We start from the raw sequence: 13,165 nt of genomic DNA, 5'->3' as shown, positions 1-13,165 counted from the left end.
GTCGGTAAGCACTTATTAAACACCTACTATGTGCAATCCACTAGACTCTGAGAAGACAGAAAGGAACCGGCGTCTGCCTTCAGCTTATGTTCTGTCGGGAGCCGGGTGTATACACGGGCCAGTAAATCCGGGGGGATTGCAGGGAGGAAGGGACTACCCCACGTGGCCGAGATCCTGACAGCAGCAGGCAGCTCCACCGGCCTTTTCCTTCTCCACTCTTCCCACCTCTCTAGTCTTTGTGGGTGCCAGGGCCTCCTCCCCAGTGGGTTTAGTTAGCATCCTTAGGAGCCAACCCTAGATGGGAACCATGAGAGTGAGGAAGTAGCCACAACCTCCTCAGCATCCCACTTGCCAAGAAGCCTTTAGGAAAGGGCCGAGGACACACTGGGGAGCATTCCAAGGTGGGCCAGACGGCCGGGTCGTAGCAAAATGCCACTATAAATAAAATAAATAAATAGAATAAATAAAAATAGAATAAAACATAGAACATAGAACATTTTAAAACTAAGTCAACATATGGCCCCCAGAGGCCTTTCTGTGCAGTTGTGAAGGCCCCATTTCTATGGGAGCTTGGCCCTGGACCGGACCAGACTTCCTGATTTTTTTCGGTCCCGGCCGCCTCCAGCCTTCAAGCCGATGAAGCCTGTAGAACCCTTCTCAGAGTCATGTCCTTAAATGCCTAAAATAAAACCCAAAAGTTATCAAAATATTTTAAAAATCCAAGTTCATGGACCCCAGCTTAAGAACTCCTGGTTTAGGTTCTTCAGACTTGAAGAGTTCTTAACAACAAATCTCAGTCACAAATTACAAAGGATCAAGTAGAGAGCACTGTGGACGAGTTCAGATCTTGCTTCAGATACTTATCCGATATGTGACTACAGGCTAGTCACTTAACCCCACTGAGCCTCAATTTCCTCCTCTGTAATATGGGAATAATACTAGCATCTGCTTTATAGGAGTAGTGATTGTTAAGCGTTTCTGTAAGCTCTTTAAGATTTGTGAAGTGTTTAAATAGTCAATCTCGCTTAATCCTCACAACAACTTTGGTGCTATTAGTAGCCTTATTTCATAGGTGAGGAAACTGAGGCAAAGAGAGGTTAAATGACTTACCCGGCGGGATTTGAATCCATCTCTCTTGCATCTCTCCGAGTCCGACATTATTCGCTACACAAGCTTTGATATAATCTACATCAGGGGTCCTCAGACTTTTTAAATAGGGGGCCAGTTCACTGTCTCTCAGACTGTTGGAGGGCTGGACTATAGTCAAAACAAAAACTTGGTTTTGTGGGCCTTTAAATAAGAAACTTCCTAGCCCTGGGGGAGGGGGCTAATCGTCCTCAGCTGCTGCATCTGGCCCACGGGCTGTAGTTTGAGGACCCCTGATCTACATCAAGCACCAGAAAGTTTGGTGCTTCATCACCCCAAAGGGTAGCTCTTATCATTGTGGCCAACCCCTTAGCCCTATGGGTAAGGAAGCTGGCGCTCTTCACATACCCCCTTTTAGCCATCACCATTCTGCAGAGGTAGAGTTTGGCCCTTTTCTCTGACAGATTACACAAGCCTCCATGACTTTCTAGAAACCTAGAGTCCAGTGCAGCAGGATAATGCTGACTGGGAGCCAGAAGGTCTCTTTCAAAGCTTAGCTCTTCCACTTAGCGGCTGTGAGACCTCTGACAAGTCACAGCCCCTTCTCTGGGGCTCGGATCTTCCCTCTAAAATGAAGGCCATGAGCCAGCTGATTGCTAAAGCCTCTACAGCTTGGTGATTGGCCTCTCAGGGAAGGGAGCCCAAGCTCCTCTGTCCTTAGTTGCAGAGAGAGGGCCTGGCCCGTGGTGGTCATGTCGCCGCTAGGAGATGTCAGAGGTGAGCTACAGTAAACTCAGCTCTCCTGACTTCCAGGGCCAGAGCTCGGTTTCTGTATCGATACTCCCGATGCCCTACCAGACTCCTCTTAGAAATCACTTACTTCCTCGGGTTCCAGTTAATAAAGCACAACGCCTGATGATTTTGAATCGGGGGAATATGGCACGGAGCCGTTTTGTCCAGAGACTGAAAAAGCAGGATGACATTCGGCTCCATCCCTCGGTTCAGTCACCCCTACTTGAACTCGGTTTCCTACCTTCCTCTTCAGTGACGACTGACCGGCATCCCTGCTCGGGAGATAAAGGGAGAGACTCACCTTTGGCTCTTTGACCTCTGACGCATCCTAGTTGGGTGACTCTGGGCAAGTCAGTAGCCTTCTCACTTTCCTGGACCGCAGAGAAGGTCCTAGCTTGTATTGATCGTGGGAGTTTCCTCATGGGAAGATGCCCGCATCATCCTCGTGAAATCCCATTCCCAGTCTCATCCCAACCCTCTAGGGCATGAGATAATAAATAGATAATAAGTAATAGGAGATAATAAACAAACAAACAAATAATTAATTAAGTAAACAAATAAATGTCACCATCCCCACAGCTTCTCTTTTCCAGTTAAGGGTCTTTCTAGCCATCCTTCCATTCCCTCGTTCATTAATTCATTCGGTTATTGAGCAATCATAGGTTCACAGGGCTTAGAGTGAGCAGGGATTTCCAGAGAGCATCTAGCCCAAGTTCTTCTTACAAAGGAGGAAATTGAGATCCAGAGAGGGACAGTGAAAACTGCAAGGAAAGAGCTCCATTGTGTGAAGGCCAGAGCCTATGTGGGGGCGGCGCAGGGGAGGGCTGCCCCACCATGCTTTGCCCGTACTTTTTGGCCCACGTAGAAAGAGCAGACTGGCATCTTCACCGACAGAAAGCTCATTTCCATAATTTAAGCATTCTAATGCACACCCACATAAAGTCCAGGTTGGTTCCCAGAAGAATTTTCCACCATGAATAAAAACACCTTTATATGAATTTCATATTCCATTACGGTCCCCTCCCTGTGGCATGGAAGTGACCCTGACAGGGAGGGGAGCACAAGTGGAAATGTTGGAGGACGGCTCTGTGGCAGAGCTCTGTGGCTCTGTGGGCTTTTCAGTTAGTGGAGTGGGCAGCAGACAGGGGGATGACTGGTACCTAAGGCTTAGCCACCAAAGAACAGGATTTTTCAGCCATGACTCAGCAAGGTGATCACCTAAGGCCTATGGGGCCTGGGACCTATGGTAGTGAAGGCCACAGGTCTTCATGTTTGTGGTTGCCCAGCCCCTGGGCCCACAGGGTCATATAAAGAGAGTTTTAGATTTAAGAGATAGAGGGAAGAAAGGAAGGAAGGAAAGAAGGAAGGAAGGAAAGAAGGAAGGAAGGAAGGAAGGAAGGAAGGAAGGAAGGAAGGAAGGAAGGGAGGGAGGAAGGAAAAAAGGAAGGAAGGAAGGGAAAAAAGGAAGGAAGGAAAGGAAAAAAGGAAGGAAGGGAAGGAAAAAAGGAAGGAAGGAAGGGAAGGGAAGGAAAAAAGGAAGGAAGGGAAGGGAAGGAAAAAAGGAAGGAAGGAAAGGAAAAAAGGAAGGAAGGAAGGGAAGGGAAAAAAGGAAGGAAGGAAAGGAAAAAAGGAAGGAAGGAAGGGAAGGGAAAGGAAGTAAAAAAGAAAGGAAGGAAATAAGGAAGGAAGGAAAAAAGGAAGGAAGAAAGTAGGGAAGGAAGGAAGGAGGAAAGGAAAGAAGAAAGAAAGGAAAAGAAAAGGAAGTCAAAAAAGAAATAAAGGAAATAAGGAAGGAAGAGAGGAAGAAGAGAAGGAGGAAGGGAGAAAGAAATGGAGGGGGAAATGAAAAGAATAGAGGGAGGAAGGAAAAAGAGGAAGGAAGGGAGGGAGGGATGAAAAGAAAGGAGAAAGGAAGGAAAGAAAGAAGAAAGGAATGGAAGGATGGAAAGAAGAGAGAATGGAAGGGAGGGAGGGAGGGAGGAGGAGAACCGGAAAGAAGGAAGGAGAGAGGGAGGGAAAGTTAAATGAAGTAAAAAAGAAAGGAGAGAGTGAGGGAAAGTAGGAAGAAAGGAAAGGAAAGAAGCATTTATATAGTCCTTGCTACAAACGTGGCCCAAAATACACAAATATCCCATTTTATCCTCAGAAGAATCTTAGGAGATAAGTACTATTATTATCCCCATTTGACAGTTGAAGACAGAAGCAGACAGAAGTGATACGACTTGCCCAGAGTCACACAGCTAGAGTATGATTCTAAATTTGAACCCAGGTCTTCCTGACTCCAGATCTAGCTCTTTATCTCCTGCAGCTTCACTTAGCTGTTTCTAGACACAGGTACATCTTATATAACCTCCAGGAAATTTTCTCCTAGCCTCAGTTTTCTCATCTGTAAAATAGAGGGTAACAATAGCACCTGCTTCCCAGGTTTTTTTTTTCCCCTTAGGCTGAAAGAGGCCTCTAAAGGACTCAGCAAACCTTATAGCACTATTGTTTACTGAATCTCCCCCCCAACCTGACCCCCTGTACAGCCCTGCCTTCCATATGTCCCCTCTGTTGAGGAAAGTAGCCATGCTTTTTTGGAATGGTGGCCATATTGAATTGGGACTTCTTTGGTTAACCATGCAAGGATCTTTCCCAGGTCCCACTTGGGAGCCTAGCTCTAGAGCTGAAAGGAATCCGTGAGGCCATCAAGTCCCATCCCCTCATTTTACAAAGGAGGAAACTGAGGTCCAAGAAGGGGAAGGGACTTGCATGATTTGCACCTAGTTTCCCTGACTCCAGAGACAATTCTCTTCCCACTGCAGTCCAGTGTCTCCTGAGAAAAGAGATTTTCAAACCTTTGTAAAGCTTCTGCTCTTGGTACGATATAACGTGTTTGAGTAGAATAGAGAGTGTTCGAGGAAGTAGCAGCTGACCTTTCTAGGACACCTACTATGTGCCCAGTTCTATGCTAAGCACTTTACAGTGACTATCTTGTCGGAGCCCCGTGTCCCCTCGGGAGGAGGGCCAAAAGACCCCGAAATAAGAGACTGCGCTTTCTCCCCGAGAAAATGTCAGGGCTTGGTGGGCAAGAGTTGTTTTGCTTGTGCCTCAGTATCCCCAGCACAGAGTAGCAGATCCGTAAGGTCATGCTGATGGATCGATTGGTTCCCTGAGGCCTTGAAGTGCATCCTGGAACCTTCACCTTGTGGGATGGAACATGGAACCCTCAGGGAAAATCCCCAATTTCTTTACCTTCAACTGGCAGAACTCACCACCCACTGTGAGTTGGCAAATAAGGCCTAGGGATTTGTCTGAGACTTACCTGGGATCGCGCAGGTCTTCCTAACACGGGACGATGTGGGTTCCAATTCAGCCTCTGCCACTTACTAGCCGTGTGTCCCTGGATGAGTCACTTCTCCTCAGGGAGCCTCAGTCTATAAAATGACGATGATGGATTTGATGAGCACCGACGTCCCTTCAGCTTGAAGTCTTATGACCCCATGAACTGGAATGCTCTTTCTGCCCCAGACTGCAAGCCTCTTTGGCTGGTCGCCTGGGTGGGGAAATGGCTGATCGGCATCCTGCTCGCAGTGGTACCCCTGGGAGCTGAGGCCCAGGGAAGGAGAGTCCCCGGCCACGTGGGTTTCCCATCTCCCAGCAGGCTCCCCCTCTCACGCGGGATGAGGTCCCGGGTCCCGGTCGCGTGGCTAGGAGAAGCGGCCCGTGTCCCACGCGGCAGCCGAAGCTCATGGACAAGCGTGATCTCCAGTCTCATTCCGAATCGTCCATGGGCGGTCGGGCTCCTGGCAGAGTGTGAAGGACCATCCCCCTCCTCTCACAGGCCCTCCAGTGAAATCAGCCTGATTTCTATTCCATTTTCTGTGCCCCCCTCCTGGCTGAAAGAGGCAGTAACTGGTGGCTCCATTTGGACATGGAATGGTCCCGTTGGGCCTTTCCTGGGGGAGGACAGGTGATCAACAGTTCTTGGAAGCCATTGGGAGGGAGTTCTAAGTATTAATCAAAGATGCAGCTTGTCAAAGTGACCTTCCAGGGCAAATGGAAGAGAAGCCCTTTAAACTAAAAGCGCTGTTAAGATGGGAGCAATTTTTTGCCGCAATAACCTATGATTTTCCCCACGGTAGTGCTTCCATTAGAGCCCTTTCACGGATTAGCATATTCATGGAGTGCAACAGCCAAACGCCCATCGCCCGATGGCCAGCTTTTCAGATTTACACGGGGCCTTGTGTGAAAGAGAGGACTGGACCGAGGCTACTAACGAAAGCGTTTGCAGTTTGGGAGGGGGCGCCGGAGCGAGGCGGCGAGGCAGACTCCGGCTCTGCGTTTCCCACCGTGGACCGTCAGTTTGGCCACCGGGAGGGACTCTGGAAGGGGCAGAGGGCTGCAATCTGTGTCCGTGAAAGGAAGCCCCGGGCGCATCCTTGGGGTGCTGAGTACCAGAACGGATCTCCTTCAGATCCTGTCCTCAGAGGGTGACCGTCTCCACAGCTCCCCTCTGACATGTTCCGAGCCTTCGGACTGGGGCCCTTTCCCGCCCCCGCAGAGGTGTGAGCATCTCCCAGTGACTGTGCTCACAGCCCTGCGTCACGGGGGATAAGCCCTGCTATCACCAGTGTCTTACCAGCCTTACCCCCCAAAAAAGGGACTTTGAGGGATTCCCTTTTAGTGTAATCATAGTGACCCTAGATGAGGCTTGAACTGGGCTGAGGAGAGAGATGGGATAAAGCAAGGATCACAGGAGCATAAACGGAAGTCAGATCAAGAGACCTCATGGACCGGGCCACAGAGGCCACCGAATCTGGGTTCGAGCTGTGGAGTACCTGGGATGCTCAAAGGCAGGAAACAGCAGCTCAGAGATGGAAACTGGGCTAGTGTGGTGTCGTCCAGATAGCAGAGACTGTTAGTGTTGGAGCCCTGATCTTCTGCTGCACAACTCCAGCCCTTTTGTGCCCATGCTCTTCTGTGTCTGTGTCCCTCTGTGCCCATGTTCCTCCACATCCATGCCCTCCTGTGCCCATGCTCCTGTATGCCCATGCCCTTCTGTGCCCATGCCCTCCTGTGCCCATGCTCCTGTATGCCCATGCCCTCCTGTGCCCATGTTCCTCCACATCCATGCCCTCCTGTGCCCATGCTCCTGTATGCCCATGCCCTTCTGTGCCCATGCCCTCCTGTGCCCATGCTCCTGTATGCCCATGCCCTCCTGTGCCCATGCTCCTGCATGCCCATGCCCTTCTGTGGTCATACTACTCTGTGTCCATGCTCCTCTGTGCCCATGCTCCTCTATGCCCATGCCCTTTTGTGACCATGTCCCTCCACATCCACGTTCCTCCATGTCCATGCTCCTCTGTGTCAGTAAACCTTGGGCTCCGGAGCAGGTGAGGAGGAGATGATCATAACGGTTTTCCGTGTCCATGCTGATGGGTACTTTTCCGCAACATTGCTCAAAATCTGCTCCCAGCAGGCTCCACCGTGGGGGCCGGGCCCGAGTCTGCGGTCCAGACGGGAAGGAGGGTACCCCATCCCGGGGCCCGGCCGTGCCACTGGGCTTCCCTCCCCGCCCCCTCCCCAAAGCAAAGAGCCCAGCAGCTGGGGCTGAGCTGGGAGCCCGTGGCGGGCCAGGCAGCAGGGGGTGGGAGTTGGCACCGGGCTCGCATAGCTTCTTATTACTGGCTGTGCCTGAGAACTGCATAAATAACTGTTGGACGAGGTCATCCTGCACTTTGGATTCGCTTCCCAATCTCCCTTGTTATTTTCATGAGCGTTCCTCCATGGCTCCATCCGGCGTCAGCGTGGTCTTCCCTTTCCCCTCCCCCTCCCCTTCCAAACCCGAATCCTGCGACGTGTGTCTGCTTCGCTTCCCCGAGCCGCCCCGTGGCAGGCTCGGGGGGCCCCGGGAGGAGCCGGGCGGCGGGCCTCGGGGTGTCGCTCTGCTCACTGAGCAATCTGAGACTCGGGACTTCCTTCTTCCTTGGGGCTTTTGAGGGCACTCAGATGACAAGCGGTGCTTCCCACCTGCCTCTCCCCTTCTCCTCTCATCTATCCATAAAAAGGCCATCTATCAGTCAGTCAATCAACAAGTGCCCTCTCCGGACCGAAACCCTCATTCGAGGCCCACTCGCACGGTTGCAGAGGAGGTGCCAATGTGCATTGATAAAGCGAGGGTGCTCAACCGGGAGTTCCCTCTGTCAGTGGGACTCTAGGTAGCATCCCCGTCCCTGCCCCCGTGCCAGACGCTACACTAAATGGGGCCCGGGAATTCCAATACGAAGAAGCAGACCCGCCTCTGACATGTACTGGGCACGGCCCTCACGCATCCGCTGCCCAGCACCTCTAAGACTGGGATTCGGAGCGGGCGCCAGTTGGCACCGAGAGACTCTGTATGTTGCAAGTTCCCAGAGTGAGGAGATCGGAGTTCCGGCGCGCTCGTTGTCAGACCGATAGCGGTCGCGGTGCTGGTGGCGATGGCGGCGGTCGGAGCGGTGCTGGTGGTGGGGGGGTTGGCCATGACAGGGGGATGCCGGGACGGACCGGTGAGCAGTGGTGGTGGCGGTTGGCGGAGACGGTGATGGAACTAATGGTGGTGGCGCCGGTGCTACACCGGGACAGACCGGTGACCCTGGAGAAGTGGGGGGGAGGGCAGCTAGGCCCCCCATAGGTGAGGCTACCGGATGACACCGTACCCGGAGGCAGGAAGAGCCGAGTTCAAATTCCATCTCAGATGCTCAGACCAAATCGCTTCACCGTCTGCCTCAGTTTCTTCAACTGGAAAATAGGGATGATAGCATCTCCCTCCCAGGGATGTTGTGTACATTCAATGAGATGGGATATTTATGACACTTTGTAGCCTGAAAGTACCACATAGATCCTAGATATTAATATTCATGTATCTTGGAAATACTGTTGGATTCTCGCCTCTTCCCCCACCCCACCCCCAAAACCTGCGGCTCAAGGACAGGCACTTCTTGTCTACCCGTAGGATGCTTCAGAGCCATCAGAGACCGTGGAGTCCAAACCCCTCCTGTTACTGAGGAGGAAACTGAGGCCTAGAGAGTTTTACTTTCCCAGCTGCTTACACGATAGGACCCTCAGAAACCAGATAGTGTATGGAGGGGGAAACTGAGGCCCAAGGAGGGTAAATGCTTGCCCAAGGTCACACCTAGCATCCTAGACCAAGAATTAGAAGGGATATTTGAGGCTCTTTAGTCCTCAATGTCTAGAAAACCGAAGCCCTCTCTCTCAGTACTACTATTCGGCACCGCCCCTCTACCACTGACGCTCCCTCAGGACGAGGATCTCCCGCCCCTCCGACATGCTCTGAGCCCCTCCGAGACATTGGACAGCCCAGTATTCTGTATACAGTCGGTGCTTAATCACCGAGTGGGAGTGAACGCATTTGCAAGTTGTGCTGTGACCCAAAAGGAGAATTCAAGGCCTTCTCCAGCGGAGCACCTTTTCCACTTTCTTTCCTCCAGTCATATGAGTGTGCTTCTGCCTCGGTCCCCGTATTCCCTCACCCCATTCTCACCACCTCCCACCACCACCCGCACAATCTCCAGGCCCGTCTGGACCGTGCTCTACCTCTCCAACGACTCTCCCAATGTTTTTTATGTATAGAATAATATTTTATTTTTCCAGTTACACGTAAAGACAATTTACATGTATATACACATATATATCTATATGTGTGTGTTATATACATATACATATGTGTAAATTGCATATATAATATACATATATTATGTATATAGGTATATAAATTTATATGTATATATTTGTGTGTGTGTGTATATATATATATAATTGCCTGAAGCAGTTGGGGTCAAGTGACTTGCCCAGGGTCACGCAGTCAGAAAGTGTTAAGTGTCTGAGGCCAGATTTGAACTCGAGTCCTCCCGACTCCACGGCAGCACCACCCAGCTGCCCCAGGAGCTGACGGTCTTGGCCACGGTTCACCAACTGGTGTGGCAAAGTCAGGCCTAGAACTGAGGTTTTCCGGGTGTGGGTGGTCACCCCACCGAGTCAGAGGGATCCAAGCCGAAGTTGGGGTTAAAGTAATGACCTCCTCACCACCTACCTGGAGACTTTCTTTGCTGGTCCTACCGCCAGGCGTTTGGGACTCTGAGTGATAACACCATGCTTGCCTTTTCCTCCCCCACAGCCCGGAAACTGAAGAAACTTGGCAACCTGAAGCTTCAGGAAGAAGGCGAGGCCTCCGGCTCCGGCAGCCCCCACGAGGACCCGGGGCAGAAGCTCACGGTTTCCCACATTGAAGGCTACGAGTGCCAGCCTATTTTCCTGAACGTCCTGGAGGCCATCGAGCCAGGCGTGGTGTGTGCTGGCCACGACAACAACCAACCCGATTCCTTCGCTGCTCTGCTCTCCAGCTTGAACGAGCTGGGCGAGAGGCAGCTGGTACACGTGGTCAAGTGGGCCAAGGCACTGCCCGGTAAGAGGGACGGGAGGACGAGGGGGACGGCTAGGCCAGACGGTGGGCTGGGTACCGGGACCCCGTCCCCAGACAGCACCACAGAGCTTGGAGGGAGCTTAGAACCCAGGATGTCAGAGCTGGGAGGGGGCCTAGGACATGGGATGTCAGAGCTGAGAGAGAGCTTAGAACATAAACATGGAAGGCCATACCTAGAAGAGATATGAAAGGTTATCCAGGTCACTCCCCTCAAGGTGCACCAAACTCTAATCAGATTCATGGAAGGCCGAGTACACACGGACAGAGAACTTATCTAGCAGGAAAGGGAGTCTAGCACACTCTTCAACATGATTCTTTTAGGGAAGTAACACAAGGATCCACGCAGGAGTTCCCTGGCGCCGTGGAGCCCGTCTCGTCTCTGGGTGGCCAGCTGAGTCTCAGAGGGGTTCGGCCGTCTGCCCAGAGCCACACGGCGAGTCCCCGAGGGCAGGAAGGTTGGCCCCCTGGGTTGTCCTGCCGCCAGATCCACCTCCGTGCCAGGCTACCTTACCTAGGGTAATTAGCCGTAAATGGTGCACTGTTCTCCTAAATGACTAATTCGAAGTCCTCTCAAAGAGCTGAGCCAAGTTAATTTGGCTCCACGTAAACAGCATTTGCTTTCCCAGTTGTCTCTGATCTCCTGGAAGTGTAACCCCCCAGGCAGCTCCCCGGGCACTCGTGCACACTTTGAGCCTCACATGGATGTGTGTGGTATAACAGGCTGACAGCACTTACACGGGCCCGGTCGGGATCCAGTTCTTGCATACTCCGGCCTCTCTGAGCCCAAAGATAATGCCCAGGAAGCCATATTCCGAAAGGGCGGACAGCTCATCAGTTCCATGAACCAAGAATGAGCATCCCTTGGGGCTGTGGGGCTATGGCAAGAACAATATATTAAGGGCCCAAAGCCCCGGCTTCAAATCCAGTCTTCCGCTTACCGTGTGACCTTAGGCAAGAAACTGGGTGAAGTGACTTCGTGAGCTCCATTTTCCTCTTTTGTAAAAAGGTTGGACTCCGTGGCTTTCGAGGTCCTCTCCATCTCCAGAGCAAGAGCTTTGTCAGACCTTATACAAGCTGCTTCTCCGCCTGGGCCTCAGTTTCATATCCAGCCCTTTGAGAGGCCGGGGTCCTCTCTAGCTCTCTGGACCCAAGGTCTTTTACTAAATTAGGAGCTAAGGAAACCAGACGGGTCCCTGGGGAACAGACGGGTCCCCGGGGACAAAGCCCCAAGTAGTCCGATCCCCAGACCAGGTCTCCGGCTATTCCCCGACCACAACAGAGCATCCTAAATCTGTCTCCGGCTCCACTGGCCACCCTTTGGCTAGGGTGCGGTAGGAATCCATCAGGTACTGGGCTTCAAAAGCTCCCCCCTGAACTGTGGCCAAGGTGTTCATCCCCATGACAAAGCAGAGGGATGATTTCTGGCTTCTTCAGCTCCTTTTCCCTCCGTTTTCCCATCTCCCCCCTCCCCGGAGAGCAGCATCCAGAGCAGATGCTGCTCCTTTCCCAGTGGTCACATCAGAAGGAATTTATAGCTTCCTCTCTCTTGGCTTAAGTGACATCCGAGACCTGAAAATCCCGACCCATTTTTTCCCTCCTTTCGGGAGCTTCTCCACTCACCGGAATAAGGGCCAATAATGCCAGATTCTTCTCCTCTGTGTGCCTCAGGAGGTAGGGCTCTTCCTGAAAAATCCCCAGCACCCTCCGTCAACAGTCTCTCCTCCATCCAAAAGCCACAGTCGGCTCTGGCTGCGGCCCAACGCTGGGCTATTTCGGGAGAACCCCACAGCCCTGCCCATTGGGAGCCGCCGATCGCACTGGGGAGAGGAGAGGGCCATACGACGATCGGTTCTAGACACATTCTAGTTTCGCATTGAAAAGACATGGCATGACAAGGCTGGGGGCCTTAGGATCGAGAATCTCAGAGCTCGGACAGGTCTTAGAACAGGGGATGTCAAAGCTGGCAGGAGCATTAGAATGGGGGATGTCGGAGCTGGGAGGGACTCCAGAGGCCATCTAATCAAATTCAATCCCTTATTTTTAGAGATGAGGAAACTGAGACCCAGGGAGGTTGAAGGGACTTGTCTGGGGAACCACATCTAGTGTCCCAGCTGGGACTTGAACCTTAACTTTTTTTGACCTGGCCCCAATGCAAGGCTCCAAAAGACCCAGGTCAAGTCTCAGCATGGGAGTTTACTTCTTGCTAGTTACCTGAGACAAATGGGTTCCCCTCACTGGGCCTCAGTTTCTCCTCCTCTGAAAGGAAGGGCTTGGGGCCAATGGCTTCTGTTGTCCCTTCTGAGCTAGCAAGCCAGGACCTTCTTATCCCGTGTTCCTCTCCAAGCTTCGGCCCAGAGGACTCTAAACCTCGTTCTTGACCTCTTCCTAGGTTTCCGTAATCTGCATGTGGACGATCAGATGGCCGTGATTCAGTACTCCTGGATGGGCCTCATGGTGTTTGCCATGGGCTGGAGATCTTTCACCAACGTCAATTCCAGAATGCTCTATTTTGCTCCCGATCTGGTGTTCAATGAGTGAGTGTCCCTGGAGATAAGGGCTTTCTTCCTCCTCCTCCTCCTCCTCCTCCTCCTCCTCCTCCTCCTCCTCCTCCTTCTCCTCCTCCTCCTCCTCCTCCTCCTCCTCCTCCTCCTCTCCTCCTCCTCCTCCTCCTCCTCCTCCTCCTTCTCCTCCTCCTCCTCCTCTTCCTCCTCCTCCTCCTCCTCTTCCTCCTCCTTCTTCTGCCATGGGCTCCCTCTCCTTTTCTTGTGTATGAACCAGGAGCCTATCTCCTTCCCTTCCCCTCTTTGACCCTCAGCTTCCTTC

At 52.1% G+C, this 13,165-nt stretch overlaps 1 protein-coding gene across 1 annotated transcript in view; it reads left to right on the top strand.

Moving 5' to 3' along the window:
* AR (androgen receptor) overlaps nucleotides 1–13,165 on the top strand; it is a 193,599-nt gene that overhangs the window by 174,832 nt on the left and 5,602 nt on the right. The window contains exons 4-5 of the mRNA XM_051968418.1: nucleotides 10,037–10,324; nucleotides 12,732–12,876. Coding sequence (XP_051824378.1) covers nucleotides 10,037–10,324; nucleotides 12,732–12,876 — 433 coding nt within the window. The remainder of the gene's footprint in view (nucleotides 1–10,036; nucleotides 10,325–12,731; nucleotides 12,877–13,165) is intronic.

Source organism: Antechinus flavipes, chromosome X, assembly GCF_016432865.1.
Source record: "Antechinus flavipes isolate AdamAnt ecotype Samford, QLD, Australia chromosome X, AdamAnt_v2, whole genome shotgun sequence".
In the NCBI taxonomy this organism is placed as follows: Eukaryota; Metazoa; Chordata; class Mammalia; order Dasyuromorphia; family Dasyuridae; genus Antechinus; species Antechinus flavipes.
The sequence above is the reverse complement of the archived record's forward strand: the minus strand, read 5'-3'. Positions and strand labels throughout refer to the sequence as shown.